The following is a 19,924-nucleotide window of genomic DNA, read 5'->3' on the forward strand; positions in this document are numbered from 1 at the left end:
AACCTCATTTTAGCGATAAACACACACGTTTCTGGAATGCCGAGTCCCCGCGCCGCGCGTCTGCAGCCACGAGGCGACCTCATTTTAAATGAAAAGGGGTAACCTTTTAAATATGCGCTGTCAAATATATTATGCAGGGCTGGTCTCCGAGTCACTATAGTGCGGGAAAGATTTCCCTCAACATCATCTGTGTCTGTGTGTGTGTGTGTGTGTGTGTCTGTGTGTGTGTGTGTGTGTGGTGTGTGTGTGGGGGGGGGTTGTATGGAGTCATCAGAGCCTTCAAGATCAAGACGAGTGCAGATGAGGGTTTTCATTCCAGGAAACCAGCGAGTTAGTGTCTTGTATGAATCAGCCGCCATGACAATCGTGCTGGATTCATTTCTGGTTCTGATCCTTTAATCTGTCATTGAAGATGGCAGCAAACTTCACATGGAGGAGAGGAGGAGAGGAGAGGAGGAGAGTGGAGGAGAGGAGAGGAGGAGGAGAATGAGGAGAGAGCAGAGTGAGGAGAGAGCAGAGTGAGGAGAGGAGAGTGAGGAGAGAGGAGGAGAGGAGGAGAGGAGGAGAGTGAGGAGAGAGGAGGAGAGGGAGGAGAGAGGAGAGAGGAGGAGAGGGAGGAGAGTGAGGAGGAGAGAGGAGAGGAGGAGAGGAGGAGGAGAGAGAGGAGAGTGAGGAGAGAGAAGAGGAGGAGAGTGAGGAGAGTGAGGAGAGAGGAGAGGAGGAGAGTGAGGAGAGAGGAAAGTGGAGAGTCGAGGAGAGTGAGGAGAGAGGAGGAGAGTGAGGAGAGTGAGGAGGAGAGAGGAGAGTGAGGAGAGAGGAGGAGAGTGAGGAGAGTGAGGAGAGTGAGGAGAGAGTAGAGGAGGAGAGTGAGGAGAGTGAGGAGAGAGGAGAGGAGGAGAGAGGAGAGTGAGAAGAGTGAGGAGAGTCGAGGAGAGTGAGGAGAGTGAGAGAGAGGAGAGGAGGAGAGGAGGGATGCTCTTGAAGAGCTCCTGCATGTTGCGACAGCTGCCCACTGCAGATAACCGCAAAACCACTGGAGCACTTGAGGTCTGGGTGCTGCTCGTCTCCAGTTGCTCGCCGACATGACCTCACATCCTGGCAGGGTTTAGACACCCGGCTCGGTCAGAGCGCCGCATCCTGACCACTATCCCGAGTGGCCGAATCAAGAACTCTTTCTGAGTTCATACGTCCCTCTCATGTGTGTCTTCTTTACCCCCCATCTCATTTGGGAATTGAGCGTGATTGTTCTGAACAGACGCCGTTATGACCGTTATTTTTCAGAAAGTTTAGCAAATTTCCTATTGCTTCAGGGACGCCCCCACCAATCGCCACCTTGATCTCTTCGTTTCCTCAAAATCGGCCATTTTGAAGGACGACAGTGTTGTTTTCCTGTAAACACCACGAGGCTGCTGCAGAACACTCGACGGTCCCATCGAGCTATTTCAGTCGCGGACATCTACAATAAAGCGGGAGCTAGCGTCCCTCTGCGAGCGGAGGCTCTGCGGTGCGATCTCAGGGGTATTTGTCTCCTTTATTGAGCCGCTCATCGCGTTTGAATGAACACGGAATAAAAGCCCAGCGTCTCATATTGAATTCTGCGCCTTTTCCTGTGGCAGCTCCGAGGATGTCGCCCCACCTCGTGCCACCTTATCAAGGATGCCCTGCTTCGCATTGACTTTGTGACGCGTGCGCCGTATCCATGTCGAGTTCTGCTCCAGAAGACGCCTAATTCCTCTCAGGCAGATGTTTGGCCGGGACCAAACGCTCTTTCATATCTGCGCATCGCGGCTGGGGTTTATCTCCCCGGCTCCAGGCTTCCCCACAGTTAGCGCTACCTTGTGTTCTTTTAATTTTCCACTCATTTGTTAACTAAACATGCCTCCCGTTTACTGCCACAAAGTGAAAAATGTCGTCGTCATTAAGTATTCATCACCTGTGCAATTTGTTTCTGCTTCATGCACATTTGGCCCGGAGAATATTCCGGATGTGTAGGTAGTTTGAATATTGACAGTTTGAGGAGGGGAAGTGTTTAATTATTCATCGCCCTGCTGCAAAGTTAAAGCCACTTAAATCTAAAATATTAACTGCAGCTCTGCCTTTATCAAAAAGCCAGAAAAAAGAAGTTATCTGAGTTTAAACCCACAAAAGGCCCAGCGCCTCATCAGAAGCAGAAACCCACCTTTTAGCTCCTGACCGGCGATGAAAGCGAGGTGTGAATATGCTCTCATTAATCTCAGCTCCCACGGTGAAAGGGCCCGGGTCCGGAGGCTCCCTGAGAATTCATCTAAATGGCTCTTTTAGTTCTCTGACGCGAAACACAAATGGTCCCAGCAACAACCTGCCACGCTGTGGGACGCCCCGAGACCACAATCTGCTCTCCTGTCATTAGCCCTCTAATGTTGTCTCCCCGTTTCTATGGAAACTGAAATGGCCTTATTTAAAAGAAGAAAAAAGGAAAGTTTCACCTTCTCCGAGCCTGCCCTTTACCTGACAGCTGAGATAAACGAGCGGGGGTCCTCGGCGGAAGGCAACGCAAACATGCATCTCTTCTCAGTGGCCCCTGCTCATTGGTCCTCAGCTGGGAGCCCTTATTTACCTTAACACTGGGAGGATTTGGAAGGTGTGTGTGTGTTTGGGAGGGTATTTTTTACACACCCGTCAACAACCTTGAATGGTGTCGCAATAAAAAGGGAGGAAAACGTGGAGCGGCGGCTCCTTTCGGGCGGGGCGGCTGATGTCATATGTCACCTTCAGCTAATGAAGGTGATGATGGCATGCATGAGCTGCGCATACGTTCACCATCTGCTCCGTTCCAGCACTCTGGAGCCGAGGGAAGCCGAGGCGTGTCTGCGTGGGGGCCCCTCGGCGAGCGTTGGAGTCCCGCGGCGTTCGTCCCGATGACTCACGGTTTAATCATAGATTTCAACCTGAACCTGAGCTGAACTCAAACGACGCCCCAAGACCTGCTCAAATTTTTAGTTACATTAAAAATACAATCTTTATATGGCTGTACGAGCTCTTTTTGAAGACCGTCTCCTAAAAAAGTCCCTTCCATTTCTCCGAGAAGCATTTTTTGCTCTAAAAAGTCTCTTCATTGTAATAGTTTTTGTCGCTGGATCCATCTTCCAGCAGCCTTCCTGGTGGAGCCCAGAGCGTGGTGGCGCCGCACCGTGCCGCGGTGTTATTTTCTCCTTTCCATCACAAATAAATATCAGCAGTTTCTTTGCCCCCCCTTGATCCATCAGACAAAAAATGATATATTTGAGAGACTCCAGCAGGTGATATTGGGTTTGGAGTTTTTTCCCCTTCTCCAGACCCAGCGCAGCGTCGCAGTATCGGTCTCTGGGGTTGATTATATTGGGGGAAAGGGAGTCTCTGTGTTGTAAGTATAGGTGATGAAAGCCGTGACTGACAGGCGTTTGACAGTGTAGCGTTAAAGGGGAGCACCGGCGACTGAAGATGATCTTTAGATAACATCAGATGACCTTTGAGAGCAGCTGAAACGGGGGTCTCGGCGAGGCAGTCCTCCTCCTCTAATGTGTTGACACTCTGTTTTTTCCCTTCTCGCTCCGTTCTTTGCTCTCTCTTGTGTCCGTTGAGTGGAGTTTCTGCTGGTTGGCAGGCTGGATCTGATCCTGAAGTAATTTACCGCTGCAGATAAGGAAGTCTTGCAGCCGGTCTTTCGTTAAAGTTGCGTCTGACAGGGCAGGCTGGGAGCAGAAAACTCTAAATTGGAAGAATATTTTCGACCCTGGGGAGAGAGGAAACCTGCAGGATTGTTATTAAACTACAAATCTGCAGGAAAATGATGACCGATGAGTCGTGGGACCTGACCGCCACCGCTGTGGTTTCGTCTTATTACGCTTTTTATTTAAAAAAACAACAATTCAATTGATCACCAATTCAGGCTGGCTAGTATCAAGGAGTATGAAACAAGTGTTATTGTCACAGCACAAACTCCACCTGTTCTCGGGGGTATTTGGCAAAACTGGAAGTTTTGAACTGGCGATTCGGAATTTCCTCAAACCTTGTTTGACGGTGCTGTTAAAACGTAGCAATAACGGGAGAGACTCCAGTCAAGCTATTGCTTTTAGCCAACAGTGCTAACAACAGGCTAAACGACTGCTGATCCAAAAAGACAAACTTTTAAGCTAGTCTTGGTCTGAATAATGCCTGCTAATGCTCTGGTCTGGTTATCTAACCACTCATTAGGGCATGGGAAATGCAGAACAGCCTGTTTATTTGCTGCTGAACGCTCACTTTAGAATATCAAGAGAGTGCAGAATGGAGTGACTCAGGCCCACTGAAGCGTTCAGTCCAGACGGCCATTGTGGCGAAGCTCAAGGCTGTCCGTCTGAAAGTGTCTGAAAGAGCTTTTCCTTCTCCAGACCTTTTTCTCGTTTCGATCGTTTAACCTTCTGATATTTCTAATGCATTTCTGCACGTGGATTATCTGAACTCAATTCACATCCGCGGAGGTCAGAGCTTTTTTTTTTTAACCCAAAAGCATCACAAATACAAAATATACAATTCTGGGTGTTACTTAAGAAAGGGTTAAAGGATGATTTACAATATGGAAGACACTTAAAACGCTAACAGCTAAAAGATAAAAGAAAGAAAGTGTGACTGCGTGTGTCCATTTTTGCCCTGTCAAGCTGCTCTCCTGGTGTGTCTCTGGCAGGCAGCAGGCCAGGCAGACCTGGGTTGCTGCCTCAGGGATATCTCAGAGAAATGCTTCTGTACCGCTGGCAAGAAGAAATATGAAAGGGACCCTAAATCAAGACACAGAGCTCCATGAATCATGTCAGCAGCTGAGCTGAAGAGGAGGGATGGGACCATCTGTAGCAGCATATGAATGGCTAACTGACTGGCGCTGCCTTTGACACGAGCTGCAGAAGTGTGAAGAGGTTGTGAAGATTAGCGCCGCTCCTCGCCACGCGTCCCGGAATCCTGCCTCAAAGATAAGCAAACCCAAATGCACTTTGTGCCCCATTCGTCACTCTGACATTCTACAAAATTGCACGCAGGGATGCTTTTTTGTTGTTGTTTTTGTAAAATAAGATAAATTATTACCCCGCCTCTGGAACGCCCAAAACCATGCGTTCAGGATTCCCACTGTCTCCTTTCTCTGAGTATCTGTATCACGGAGAGATTTGCACAAAAAAGTTTATTGGAGTTGCATTTTTTAGCACGTTATTTCATACAAGGGAATGGAGAAGTGTTTATCCGCAGCATTAGCACCACTTGCTGTTTTATTTTATTGTAATTACGTGGTTTCCTGGCTGAATCGGAGAACCGGTTGCCCTTTCAGTGCCAAATCCTGGCTTTGTCTCAACATGCAGGTCAGCCAGTTGAATTCAGTGCCTCGCAATCCTGACCTAATCCAGTATTCAAGGAATTCCTTTGTCCCGCCCCGCGATCGGCCGGTGGCAGATCCAATTCCGAGGAGTCGTGGCTGCTTCAGAGCAACCAAATCAGTGTTGGATTTATGGATTTAATGTTGTTGCTAATCAGATTTATCCGCCGTGCTCTTTATGTAGGCGCCAATGCTGGTGTATTTAGCTTTAGTTTCTCCTGTGTGTAATCGCCTGCTCCTCCGTCTGTGCCAGATCCCATCGTAATCAAGCCTCTAGCGTTTGTTATCCCTCGTGTAACCTGGCGTTTTTGACCTTTTGGAACCAGCTTTTTGAGCTAAAATCGTCTGCTTTTGTGACTCGTCTGCATATCTGCGCTGGAGTAGGAGCTGTGAAGCAAGCGACCGCGGCCATCGTGGGTGAACAGTTAAGCCACAGTTTAAATGTATTTGCTCCTGAGGAGGCTCGTGACAGACTTAAATTGGCTTCTTCGAGGAAAGGCCCTGCAGCGCTTCGCCCAGAGGTGAGGGCAAAACGGGGGTAACGGTGGAAGGAGATGATGAAAAAAGCTCGACGGATTTCCTCTTGACGGTTTGTATTTAAATAAATAAAAAGAATGAACCCACCTGCTGACTTCCACTCCAGGCGCAGGCTGCGTTTATGGACCTGCCAAGCTCGTAAACCAGAGGAACTGTTCGCTGCTTAAAGTAAACTCGATCTGGCTCAGATCAATTATGATAATCTTCTCTGACTGCACAGACAAAGCTGACAGCGGGAAGATGAATCACTCCACGGCTCCAGTCTAATGGGGGATCAGGCCCGTTTCTCTGCGCTAAAGAACAAATAATATTTTCTTGGTGAGCTGGTAGGAATGTTTTTGTTGAAAGCGATGATTCCTGCATGATTACCTCCCTCTCGTTTTCATCTTCCCTCGTATCTCCTCGTACCTCGTGCTAAATGAACAAACCGATGCCTAACTCACTCTTTACTGAGAACAAACACGTGAGAGCGGCTCTCGTTCGCCGCCTGTTTAATTTCAAATCGGAACACTTTCACTGCTGGAAGGGATATTTAGGATTTGGCCTCAAAAAGGTGTGATTGGGGTGGAGCTGGGGAGGGGGAGGCTGTTGCTGTTTGAGTGATTCCCCCGGGATTTGACATATAGACAGAGGTGTGGTAAGATACGGCGAGGAAACATAAACACAGATAAGCCTATCAGGGAATGGAGGCAGGCGCTCTGCCGCCTGTGATCAGTCAGCTGTAAAATTGACTCGGCCGAGACGATTTTACTGTCTCTCAAGAAAGATTGGCGCGATGACATGCAAGAAGCAGCCCGGCTGCGCTTTATCTCCTCCTATCTCGGCCGTGCGGCTTTGTTGTTCTAGTCTACAGTGCTTGAGATAAATCAGGAAGTTATGCTCCAGCCCGTGGAATAAATCCTTTATTATAAGGGCTGTTTTGCTAAATAAAACACACTTCAGCTGTTCACGCTGTTCCTAACGCTGTTGGTGGCTGAGTCGCTGTATTAGACATCAGTGTTGCCCGTCACCAAATGAGACTTAATGAGAGGAGAAAATCACACTTGTTGTGGGGTCCTGGGGTAAAAGGGCCATTTGCTCATTTGTTGCAGGTCTTAGTTTATTCTTTTGGTCAGCGGGGTTGACCTTTAACCCTTAAATACGTCCCCGTATCTTGTCAGAGATCAGCTGATTTTGTGAGTTCAAGCGACCAAGGAGGGCAACGTCTTCCACCTATAAGATCTTTGATGGACAATTGTGCAATTTATTCCCAGTTCCCACCTCCTTTTTGCTGGAAATCTACACGTTTCACCATTGAGAGTGTAAAACCAGTGCTGTGTGCTACAGCCACTATTATGAATTATCGATAATATCGATGTTTTGTCGCCATTTCCATCTTTCCGAACCAATTAGAAAACTACTTTCTATGCGACACTATGCGGATATTTACAGCCGCTGTCCTCCTGCGCTGTCTTTTCTCCGCCACCTCGTTTGTCACCTGTCTGCCTTCTAGTGATGGTTGTCGGTCCAAAGATTTAGTCGATACGCGATTTAAGTCCCTCTACATTTGCGGCTGTTATTCACACATTCACATTCACATTTTTGGAGATCTCTTCTGTCAGCAGTGGCTTTCTGTTCTTTTTCCTTGTTTGATTCTTCCTTTTTTTTTGTTGTTGCTTTGGCCCATTAAGTTCCCGCTGCCCCGAGTGAAAAGAAAAATGGCGCCGAGAGCAAATATCCTCCAACACCCTCACCAGGGTGATTAGACTGTTGGTAGTGTGGTCCCTTCTGTCACGGTGTTGTTTACTGCTGCAGAGCCGCAGAGCCGCCTCACCTGAGAGAACCTCGCTGCAGAGCAACAGCTGTGGCTCCGCCTTCCTTTCAGCTGTGTTACAAACAGGCGTGAGGATAAAAGCTCGGGCCCGTTCTCGTCTAAAACTGGAGCGATGAAAAAACGGGCTCCAGGGTGGAGGGTTTCGCAAGCGCCGCCGCTGTGTAAACGCAACGCTATTCGGAGCGCGTGTGATGCGGCTGAGCTCGCACGAGTCGTCGTAGCCTACGTAGGTGTGGAAGAAGAACCATGTGACTCCCGATCCACGTCCCAGTTTTGCAGTTCTACGCTCGCTCGTAGAAGCAGCTCCACCTCGTCATTGCTGCTGCTCGCCGTTACCATCGTTGTCATCACGTGCTTCTTTTTATACGTGTTTCTTTCATCGCCAGCTACAGGCCTGACATGTGTCACATTGGTGGTCTGTGTACACGGAGATGGTCGTCCATACGTGGCGAGCTGCACGGGGAGCTGTTCCACAACATAATGTGAAAACGTTCACGTGTGAACGGCGTCCGAGTCGCCTGTGGAGCATCTTTTATTACAGCGATAAATCATATCATTGATTCACTTTTGCTCGGGAAAGCTCCCCAAGACTGAGGCCTCCTACCCTAAAGTTCTGCCGGACACGTGACCCTGCTCAGATTTACTCCGTGGCGCCGGGCCTCGGATCACCGGCAGCTGCAGAGCGCCTCTGGAACTCTCATGTATTTTTAATGGGAAGTTGGCACAACTTATGTTTGCTGTTTTCTTTCTCTGTGCTTTAATAGTTTTTAAAATTTGCCTCTGCGGAGCAGCGCTGATCCCCAAAAAACACCACGTCGACTAAATGACCCGCAAGGGTTGCAAACCAAATCTGGCGTTTTGATCAAATCTGGCGTTTTTATCTACGGTGGTCGCTGTTGTCCTCAACGATGGAGCCACGCCAACAACCAGCTTGTTCTTTTCTGAGGGGCCGAGGTTCGGTTCTCTTTAATCCAGATCCGAACAGAGGTGTAAAGATCTCTCAGGGCTCAGGCTGATGGCTTTTAAATGACTGCGGCGGCCGCCTGTTTCTGCTGGCTGTAGTTTTGCAAGTCACGTGTTTGTAAGGGGAGGGGGTCGTGCAGCGCTGCTGAATTACATGCTAATATCCCGCTTTAAATGTCAAGAGTGTGTGCATAGCAGCATTCTTCTTCAAGGTTCATTACAGCCTATTTGCACTCGCTGTGAGAGGAAGTCAAGTCAGGACTTAAGTGGTTGACACCCTCCCAACGCCGGCTGAGAGCAGCCTGACAATTAAAGAAGGCTCCTTATTCTCTTGGCGGATTTACATAACCACAACAATGTTCCTCTTCTCCGGATTTCACGAATCAGGTGTTAAAATTTCAGACGGTCTGTGAACGTACCAGGATGCAAGGATGAGTAAGCCTCTTAAGTTTTTGCCACAGGAGGAAAAAAAAATGTTTTAATCATTGGGAGGGTTTTGATAATCTGCCTTGGATTCAGACCAAGAACTGCAGAGCTGATATTAATTTGTTCTCTGCAATTCAATCCCACTTTCAGATGGATGAAAAGATACAGTGTTCTTGTGAAAAAAAAAAAAGCATGGAGCTTTGGTGTGATATCGTTCAGCGCAGATGAGACTTTTATGGTCTCCTCTGCTCCTAACACATCTGTTTAATCCAGGAAGTTATTGCCATTATGTGACATTAACTTCTTTTTAAAAAGTCCCTCTTTTGGTGACCATCTGCCTTTATGAGGACATCTTTTTTTTGCTTTTGTTCTTATTACAGTCCATAAAACTGAAATATTGAAGAGATGTTATAAAAATCTCATCGCTGTTTCAGGAATTCTGATCTATTTGACATTAACAGGCAGCATCCTGCAGACGCGGCGCAGTTTAACATGTTTTTATAACCCCGCTAATGCATGTGTGTGATTGGCAAATAGGTGTCATTCTGGTCATCATTGCTAACGGAGGCCAGCTGCCATATGCTGCCAGCTTTTTTATAAAAACCTAATGTCACCGTGTTGAGAGCACGCTTTGATTCGGATTCATCTGCGTTTCGCTGCCGCCATCACGTCGAGTCTGAGGCCGCAGTTATCCCTGTGATCTGCTGCAGTTAGAGCTTATTCAACATGAAGGTTGGTACCGTCCTCCCCGCCACCCTCGCACCATTTGAAATGCAATTATTCAAGCCCGTCAGCCGATTTTCATATCACCACCTGTTAGCGGCGGTGTTGCCAGTGGCACTCCGCTGCTCATAATAACCTTAACGGTGAAACAAACAGATTCTGAATCTGCCTCCTGCAGTCTAAACTTACCGTCTGCAGCTCCCGTTCGGCTCCTGTTGTGCAGGCAAAGCTTTGGGCCCTGTGAAAATTAAAGAATGTGTCTCCTGAAGCAACCACAGTTACAAAGTAGATGAATAAGTAAACACAATTACTGTCCTATTTAAGATGTCAAGACTTTACTAACAACGCTGAGCTGAATCCTAAAGAAGCCACATGAAGCAATAAAGGTCCAGTTTGAAGGATTTAACCTGAGAACACACTGGAACCTGAAAAACCATATGGACATACATTAAGTATTTGGACACCTGACCTTTCTACCGGGGATTGTGGTGGAGTTGGTCGCCCTTTTCGCAACTTCCACTGTTCTTGAAAGATGTTCCACAACATTCTGGAGAGAAATCCTGCTGTTCCAGTTCATCCCGAAGGTGCTCGATGGGATTGAGGTTGCAGGTTCTAGCACAGATGCCATCAAACCACAGTAGAACAGAGAAGGGCCCTCCCCAAACGGTGGCCACAAAATTGGCAGCACAGGATTGTCCCAAATGTCGTTACTCCAGTTATTTCCAGCGACACACTTTAGCCGTTGCTTTGGCATTGGACTTGACGATGTAACGCTAGTGCGCAGCTGCTCGACCATGAAAACCCATTCCATGAAGCTCCCGCTGCAGAGTTTGCCCCCACATTAATGCCAGTGGAAGTTTTGAACTCTTCAGCCGTGGAATCAGCAGAGCGGTGGCCATTTGAAGGCACCGTGCCCCTCAGCCGTCGGTGACCTCGCTCTGTGCTTTTTCGTGGTCTTCTTCTCTGTGGCTCTTGTTCCTAAACGCGTCCACGGGCTAAGAATATCACACCGTGGAATTCATCACAAACCATTTTATTGCAGAGGTGGCATTCACCCAGCATAGGGAGCTCATTCTGCAGAAGTGCTAGCGAGGCTCGGCTGAATATTTGTGCTTGCTAATGCTATTATGTGCTAAAGAAAGCTGGTTTACGTAATTTACCCTCTGACTTAGATGTCAAAACCTATCAAAAAGTGTGAAAAACACGGCACAAAGAAGTCCCGTGATGACCAACATCGCGCATCGTGGAAGGCGGATTAATTCCCAGCCCGCAGAAGTCTGAGCCGCGATGGTACGAACCCTGGAGGCTCCCACTGACTCCAGCCACCTGAAAGTTTCACCCCCTGAATTCTGACACACAAGAACAGCCAGAGAACGAGTTACCGGCTGCCGCCACCGTGCTCTGACAGCTCTGTCTGGCTAGTTCTGCTGCTTTTCCCCAGCGTGAGTCAATAGAGCTTGAAGACACTGGTTTTAATGGGAACAAATACCCCTGTCATGCTGTTTGGGACTGAGTCTTTGCCACAGGCACCAGTGTCCTCTTGTTCTTTTCCACAGCCCCCAGTAAAGGCACACCAGCGAACCTTTTAATCCTCATTATAATAATCCTTTGTGGAAATAACAAAACTAGGCTATGTTCTCCTTGTTATTTTCTCTGATTTGGAATTTTCCCTCTAATAAAATTGGAAGTGCTAAAGGCATCTATTGAACGCATGCGTTCTGTCCATCTCATGTATTATTTAATTGGGTTGCAGCAGATTTCGCTCCATCGTGTCTCTGCCTTAAACAAATGTTTGTTTAAAGGCTTCTCTCTCTGTTTATTTCACACATTAAACTGCACATGTTTTACTGCCCCGCCTGAGGTATTTTCTGTCCTTTTTCTGAGACATTAGCTCATTTCTGAGCCAAGAGGACTTTCTGTTGCCTCGGCGACAACTTGATGTGTTTAGTTTTTGGCCTGAAAACTGCAGATTCACTTTGTTTCTTACTCCGTGACAGTGCAGCGTCCAACTAGTTCCCCTGGAAAGCCTCTGGAAAATGTGTGTGTCTTCATTTAATCGGCATTCTTGCCTTTTACACCTTCTCACGTCGTCTTTATATCCTTAAAAATGCTCAGGGTGTCACCCGTAAATAACTAAATGCACAATACTGCTGTTAATGGCTGCAGTGAGGCAGAAAGACACTTAAAAAAACATCACTTCATCACTTCAATTACACACATGAATTCAGTGTTGAAAGACAGATGGCAGCCTAGTAATTAGAACGCTGCAGGTTGTGATTATCATCTCAAACGCAGGAGATGCACCGACAACCTTCGGGGAACCTTTGTGGACTTCATAATTTAGGTTTCAAAACGCTTCATTTGTGCTCTTGTATTGACACCAGAGTTCCGTCTTTGAATTTTAATTGATAGTAATTATTTTGTTAATAATTATTTTGTTAATTACTCAGCAGATGACTGTGGTTTAAATACCAAATCTGCATTTTTCCCTGTTAAAACGGGTTTTGAGGCCTGACTGAACGCTGGTATCTGCTGCAGCTCCTGCTTTTTCTGGCCTCTGTAACACGATGTGGTTTGATTTAAACACCAGAAAAATTGCACCACAAAGATCTTGCGGATGAAGATTGTGTGATTTCGGGTTCAGTACCCACACCTGTCCCGTACCCGACCGCGCCGATGCTCCTTTCATTACATTGTTTCGGCAGCTAATCCATTTAGCAAGCAGCGACTTGGGAGACGTTCCCAAGTTTCTGAGCTTCAATTAAAAGCTCATTTTGGCACAGCTTCGCAGCATCCTGCGTTTATCCGTGTCTGTGGTCGCATCACACGGTTGGTAAAAACCTCTCATGAGGTGCAGAGAGCTGTACCACATTCAAAGTTCTGCCTATTTTTGCCCGCCGCTCTCTGTTTCCAGGCCCAGATGAAAGACAAATGAAACAAAGATGCATCAGACAAAGATCTTTGAAACAGAAGGCATCAGAAGCATCACAGTCTGTTTTTATTTTTTATTTTTTTTTGCACGAGCGTAGACTGGAAGGGAGGCCTCTCCAGGGGGGAGGCGCAGCAGCGTGGATTACTTTGACACCAGTCGTCCTCTGTCCCTTTTCATGGGAGGAAGGAAGAGAAGGCCTCTGAATTCCGTGCGCCACGTGTGAGGGGCTCACACTCAGACACAAATATAGCCGAATGAGATACCATGAGGAGGAGGAGGAGGACGAGGCAAGAATAAAATGATTGAACTTTTCAATCTGGGGGCTGAAAAGCAGCCCGAGCAGAGATGAGATGCAAACCAAGCATCCCTCTGGTGAGAGGGATATGGATGATGAGATCCTGCCGCTGGTCGGCAGAGACAGAAGCAATCCTTCAGCGGCGTGATACCCTCCTTTTTCTGGATGCTTTTTACTTTCAGTATATGTCAAAATATTGTTTGCTTCTCTTTGTCAGCGCTGCCTTTTAAGCAGCAGATTTAGCGTTTCTTTGCATCCCATTTCAGGCCCTAAAGCACGTTATAAAATTGTATATGTTTTCGTTTTTAGACTCAAACAGTCCAGTGAAACACACTGTTTTTCTCCTGTGTGTGTGTGTGTGTGTGTGTGTGTGTGGTTCCCAGTCAGATTACACAACAAATTTCCCACAGGATCCCGCTAAATTCTTGCATGTCTGTCTGCTTTAATGTGATAACCTGTTCTGTTTTACACACACGTAATCATCCATATTTTTATGGGGATGAGCCCAGATGGTCCTGATGTAATCTCTTCAATCTGCTCTTAATCATACAGCGCAGAAAGAGGGAAATGGAAAGGATTATAAATCACTATAGCCTCCCTTAATCTGCTCTTTACATTATAGTTTTGAGGGGGTGTGTTTATGTATCTCCCTCAGAGCCCCTTATCTCCATCTTGGTGGGTATGTTTGGCCCCTGGACCAGTGGCAGCGGGGTCACGGTCCAGGATTACGGTCAGATGAGATGTAACACCTACACATTAGCCCGTGGCTGCCGTGGCTTCACAGCAGGGAGCCCAGGAACCTGCCGACATGCTTTACTGGTGTCTTCATTAAAGGGGAAGGTGAAATAATTAATTTCATGCAGGAGCTCACTCGCGCTGCCCTTGGTTAAAGGATGCACTCGGTGTCTTAATCTAGCGGGAGCTACACATCTGTTTACCTCACAGCAGCTGGAGCCGATTCATGACAATGTGGTATTGTAATTTGTTAGCAAAGGGATGAGTAAAAGTGTGATTATGCCGCTGAGCACCAGTGTAATATGACCACTTTGGCCCCATTGAGCAGTTGTGGTGGGGGGGGGCAGGCTGCCTCCTGCCACGGCTGCTCACCTCACAGGGTTTTAATGGCCCTGTGCTGCTGCAGAACACTTCCACAGCTGCACAAATGAACCAGTTAGCCTCATTCGTATGTTTACGGGCTGCTAGGGGAAAACAGCACGGGGAGAAGGTGCAGTCGGGCCATGCAGCTTTTCCTTGATTTTGCCAGGACTTTTCAGAAAGCTTAATCAGCAGCGGCAAATACCCGAGTCACTGGACGCGCACCCAGCCGACGTGCTTCTTACATATCAGTGCTGGCAGATCGTACAGCTCATAAAACAATTAGGAAAATGGTCCGTTTCAGTCCGACGAAGCCGTCTAAACAGACATTCCTGGTGATCACATCTCGTCTCCCATAAATTAGACCTTTGAGGCAGCAGACAGTTAATGTTGTTTTCAGAGCTGCAGAATGGCCCAGCAGGCATTTTGTAGATATTTCAACAATGACTTACTTCACCTTGATCCTGTTTAATAAACGACGTGTTAGCGATTGAGCTGTTAGCGAAATGTATTCGGTCGGCGCCGCCACGGTCGGAGTCATTACGGCTGACGGACTGCAGCGAAACCAAGGACCCAGGAGTCCTTGAGGTGAGCTGCCGCCTGTTACCCAGCTGCTGTACAACAGCAGCAAATTGCTTTAAAACATCGATTAATGCCACGCGTTGAAATATTAAGCCAGAAATCATAACTGAAGCCACCGGCCGCTTTTATTTAAGACCCCGTAATAAAAGTATGGAGCTTATTTAAGCTTGCGGCCTCAGCAGCGCCGCCCGGTTCGAGGGAGTCGAACAGGTGACGCATGTTTCCTCGCAGACCCCAGTTTAACCCCGGGGTGTGTCTGCAAATGGAGTGTGCATTCACCTTTGTGTGAGTTCAGCATGTTGATCATTTTTAGTGTTCTTGGTCCAGAGGACGGGGGATAAAAGATGAGAGCGTGTTCAGCGGGAGAGCAAAGTTTGCTTTTTACGACGCGACAAATATTTCTCGCATCCTCGCGCTCTTTTTTCACCCGAGGACGCTCAAATTTAGGGTAACGCTGAGGTGAAATGACAGGAATGCTGTATGTGGATGACACAACATTACCACTGCCTGTTGTTTCCTCATGGTTTGCTGCGTTGTTGTTGTTTAAAATGGACTATTTTTAAAAAAATACAATACAAGTAGTGAGTTTTTGAGTGGTGTGTATGAGAAGATGCAGGAAATTACTTCAATTCTCTGTATTTTATCTCTAATTCAGAGACAGGAAGTCTGATGCGCCGCTAAATTGCTGATAAAGTGCTGGATGGGGATGATTAATTATGGATGCGATTGTGTGGAAAGAGGAACGTCTCTATATGCGTATCTTGTGCTGTAAACACACTGCTTTCAGAGAATATAGCCTGTGGGAGAGTGAACCAGACCTCAGTAGAAGCAGGAGTGTGTTTAATGGCAAAATAAAGTAACCGTGAGTGATGAACCCTGTCGTCCTCCTTCTGACCACAGCTACACGCTCCGTGTGGTGGGCAGCGGCATCAAAGCCCAGAGCACCAACCCGGAGGTCAAAGTGAAGGGCGTGGATCCAGTGGTGAACCAGATCATCGACAAGCTTAAGCACATCAACCAGGTGAGCGCCTGCATCTTTACCCTTCTCTCTCTCTCTCATCCCTCTTTCCATCACCTTTCCACATGGCCAGTAAACACTTGCTGATAGAAAACTAGTCTCAAATGCAGAAACACCTCACGCAGCGAGGGGATGAAAATCAATCATCACACATTTGGGGGCACGTTTGATCCGGCTGGCATCTCCTCACATTTACAATCATCTCTTTCTCTGCTTTGTCGAGATCAGTGAAGCTTTTCTATCACCCACAATGCCTTTATGCACCTTTGTGCCGCTCCGACTCCTTTCAGAGCTGTTTGTGTCTCAGGATGATGAGATTAAAGCTGTTTACGGGAGCTTTTTTCACTCATATAACAGCTGCGACGGCAGCCTGTGGGCTGCTGCGCTCCGGTGCTGCAGCCGCTTCGCATGTGTGTCCCGCTGGTGTCCCCGGTGCAAGGCTGAAGGCCAGGTCGCCCCTCTTGACCTCATGCTGGCACCCCTTCCCTGACTAATTCACACCATCTGTGGGTTGTCAGAACACATAAATCTGCTGGGTAACAGTTTCAGAGCTCAGTCATCTCCTCCTTTTACATCTGACACTTTGCTATTTGGTTCTACTTTTGTTCTTTGCTGGATTAAAGTTCTGTTTCATGGCACTTGTGATGTTGAGACACCAACCCCCTGAGAATCAAAGTCAAAAAGTGTGAGATGAATCACACGAGTGTGAGGAGAGAGAAATAGTCGTGCTTTAAAAATAAACATAGTGTTTTGTGAAGGGAAGATGTGCTTCTTTTTATTTATTATTACTTACTTTTACTTACTTAAATCTCTGATTTCGGAAAAACAAAAAGAATCTTCTGGAATATCTCTTCCATCACTGGATCCAGCATTTGACTGGGATCTTAGAGCTTTTATTAAATGTCACATTTTTCTTCGCTCTCTTCCTCCTTTTCCACTGCAGGAACTCTAGATTTTTACCAGAAATTTAAAAAAAATATGTTCACACAGGATTTAGTCTTCCCTTAACCCCAAAGTTTCCCTAAAAAAGTGTCCAGTTGAGGTCTAGGATTGTTGGAATTCCACAGAAATCAGGGAAATCAGCGTTCACCTGCCATGTTGTGGGGAGGAGCAGGAGCAGGAGGAGCAACACTCAGATCACCAGGAATTGTTTTAGCCTTGGAAATAAATTCCTGCTAATGAAGGTTCCAGGAAATGTTGGTGGAAAAGGCTCCATGGTGTCTTTTCAATTTCCTTCACTTCCTGTTCTGCCAGATAAAGACGCTCGAGCAGGACTGCGAACAGAGATGAAACGGGACGCAGGCACTTGTGATTTAGACCGCAGTTCATTATCAGTTTTCTCGAACCATCAGAGGCAAATCTGTCGCGCAAAAAACCAACCGAGTCTGGCGGAGCAGGGAAAGGAGAGACGGCGAGGAATTTTCCTTCATTTTATCAATACATGCTGTTAACCAGGATCTCCTGCCAGTTTCCCAGGAATTTTAATGTCATTCCAAAATTTCCTCAGCCCGAATAGATTTAAACAAATTCAGTAGCGCTTGGAAGGGATCCTGAGACGGGTGCAAGAGTTGCTGGGAGGATTATTGGGATTCAATCAGCAAAACCTCTGCAGTGTTGTGGAGTTAAATGATGCCCCACTGTGCCATGGAACTGTTGAGCCTTGTTTTGCTGTTTCATTTGCATCGTGCATCCTCCCAGATTCATCTATCGTGGTCATTTCCATCACTTGAGGACGCAAAAGAGATTTGGAAAGTGTAACGAAGTCTGAATCCATCCAGGCGATCAGGTTCACCGTCGCGTACGCGTCTCTCCAGAGGACGCTACGGTAAAGTGGTTACGGGCAAAAGGAAAAATGCTTAGGAGGAATTTTGTTCAGAAAGGCCTCAGTGTTTATGGAGAAAAGTATTATTTTAATCATCTTCCCCTCGATAAGGAGCTGCATCATCCTGTCAGGTGTTCAACCTCCTGATGGTTTCACTGTGTGGCTGTTGTGAGCAAAACCTACATTTAAAAGTGATGATTGCAAACTGCTACAGCGTTAACGTTCTGTTAGGATGTGTGTGTGTGTGTGTGTGTGTGTGTGTGTGTGTGTGAGTGTGTGAGTGAGAGGGTTTCTGATTTGCGTTTCCTCAGAGCTGCATTCATTGCATTGTTTAGTTCCTGTGTCCACCACACAATGCTACAGTTCTTGTGTCCACCCCACGATACTACAGTTCTTGTGTCCACCCCACGATGCGACAGTTCCTGTGTCCACCCCACGATGCTACAGTTCCTGTATTCCACCCCACGATGCTACAGTTCCTGTGTCCACCCCACGATGCTACAGTTCCTGTGTCCACCCCACGATGCGACAGTTCTTGTGTCCACCCCACGATGCTACAGTTCCTGTGTCCCCCCACGATGCTACAGTTCCTGTGTCCACCCCACGATGCTACAGTTCTTGTGTCCACCCCACGATGCGACAGTTCCTGTGTCCACCCCACGATGCTACAGTTCCTGTGTCCACCCCACGATGCTACAGTTCTGTGTCCACCCCACGATGCGACAGTTCCTGTGTCCACCCCACGATGCTACAGTTCCTGTGTCCACCCCACGATGCTACAGTTCCTGTGTCCACCCCACGATGCTACAGTTCCTGTGTCCACCCCACGATGCTACAGTTCTTGTGTCCACCCCACGATGCTACAGTTCTTGTGTCCACCCCACGATGCTACAGTTCCTGTGTCCACCCCACGATGCTACAGTTCTTGTGTCCACCCCATGATGCTACAGTTCTTGTGTCCACCCCACAATGCTATAGTTCCTGTGTCCACCTCTTCACCACTTCAAGGCATTTTGTGCTCCATAAATCCGGCGTTTACATTAATTCAGCTGCGACCTTGATCAACAACGCCGTGCAAAACGCTCCCGTTTCCCTAGGATGGGATATAAAGACATCATCGCTGTCCCGCCTGGAAGCGTAGCGCAGCAGCGCGGCTGTTGACAAACTCATCGTGCAATCCGAGCGCACAGAGTGGAGATTTCATCGTGGTGCTCTTCATCAGCAGTTCCAATGAATTATTTGTCGGCTGCTCTCCACCTCTGCCTGTCCTCTCATCTCGATGTGGTTAAGAATCTATAAGTAGGCCCCGTCCCCGTGTCTCTCAATCAAAACCCCGGAGCGCCCGGCTCCTCCCCCAGTCTGCCGCCTGAATTATTTACCAGCCATCGACGTGTTCGTTGACCTGCACTTTTTTTTTTACACGGTGAATTATTCATGCTCTGACTCCACTTAGCCCAATAGATTAACGCGAAAATATATTCTGTTTCTGCGACTCCTAAATGTGAATAACATATGCGTAACATTCAAATAGCACCCCGGTGGAGAAGCAGAGGCAGCTCGGCTCTCTGGAGACGTTAAACACAGCAACTCTCATGAGTTTGACATACAAATTGAGCTGCTTGCATTAATTCGAAAAATCAGACGCTCTGTGCCTGCGAAGGAAGATTTCATCGTTAATTGGAAGACAACGGCGAAAAAATGGTCATTTCTTCACGAAATTTCCTTTTCAGCCAATAACTCTTTTGCATATTGGGCACACGAGGCTTCAAGTTGCCAAAAGTTTTGTGTGTAATTGCTTAAAAAAGGATCAGAAACAAGCAAACATGCCCCCAATGTTCACAGTTCAAATACCAACATCCACACATGAGGATATTTGCCAAAGTCTGGCTGGATTTAAGTAGTTAAAACGACTTAAGCTTTAGAAAAGAGGAAACAAGGCTGCAATATATAATTTAATGAATTATTATTCAAATGGCCGAGCCGTGACCGATGCTCCGCTGGAGCTAACTCATGGCCACTCTCCTCACCAGCGGCGGTGCTGCAGCAACTTTTCCCGCCCCCGAGAAGCAGGTCGAGGTTGTGAATCTATATTTGATGGCAGCCGATCCGCACTGGGCGGAGTGGACCAGACGGAAAATTCCAAATCAAATTTCAGACGAGAACTAAAGAAAGAACAGAACTGCTTTTGGCCTCTTTATGAGGTTTTCTGGCAATAAATAAAAAACCATCCACCTCAGGGGGCAGCGGTCAGACTTTGTTTTCAAATTTAAATTCTATTCTAATTTCTCTGCTGACCTCTTGCTCTCGGACTCGGTCCTGGATAAACACCCTGTCAGCGCTCCGGGGAGTGAGATGGGAGAGG

General features: G+C 47.3%; 1 protein-coding gene across 2 annotated transcripts in view; it reads left to right on the forward strand.

The window, feature by feature from the left end:
- Window positions 1-19,924, forward strand: part of gpc5a (glypican 5a) — a 70,463-nt gene that overhangs the window by 21,997 nt on the left and 28,542 nt on the right. For both annotated transcript variants that reach the window (XM_057020402.1, XM_057020393.1), the window contains exon 7: window positions 15,623-15,743. In XM_057020402.1, the coding sequence (XP_056876382.1) occupies window positions 15,623-15,743 (121 nt within the window). The remainder of the gene's footprint in view (window positions 1-15,622; window positions 15,744-19,924) is intronic.

Source organism: Takifugu flavidus, chromosome 2, assembly GCF_003711565.1.
Source record: "Takifugu flavidus isolate HTHZ2018 chromosome 2, ASM371156v2, whole genome shotgun sequence".
Taxonomy (NCBI): Eukaryota; Metazoa; Chordata; class Actinopteri; order Tetraodontiformes; family Tetraodontidae; genus Takifugu; species Takifugu flavidus.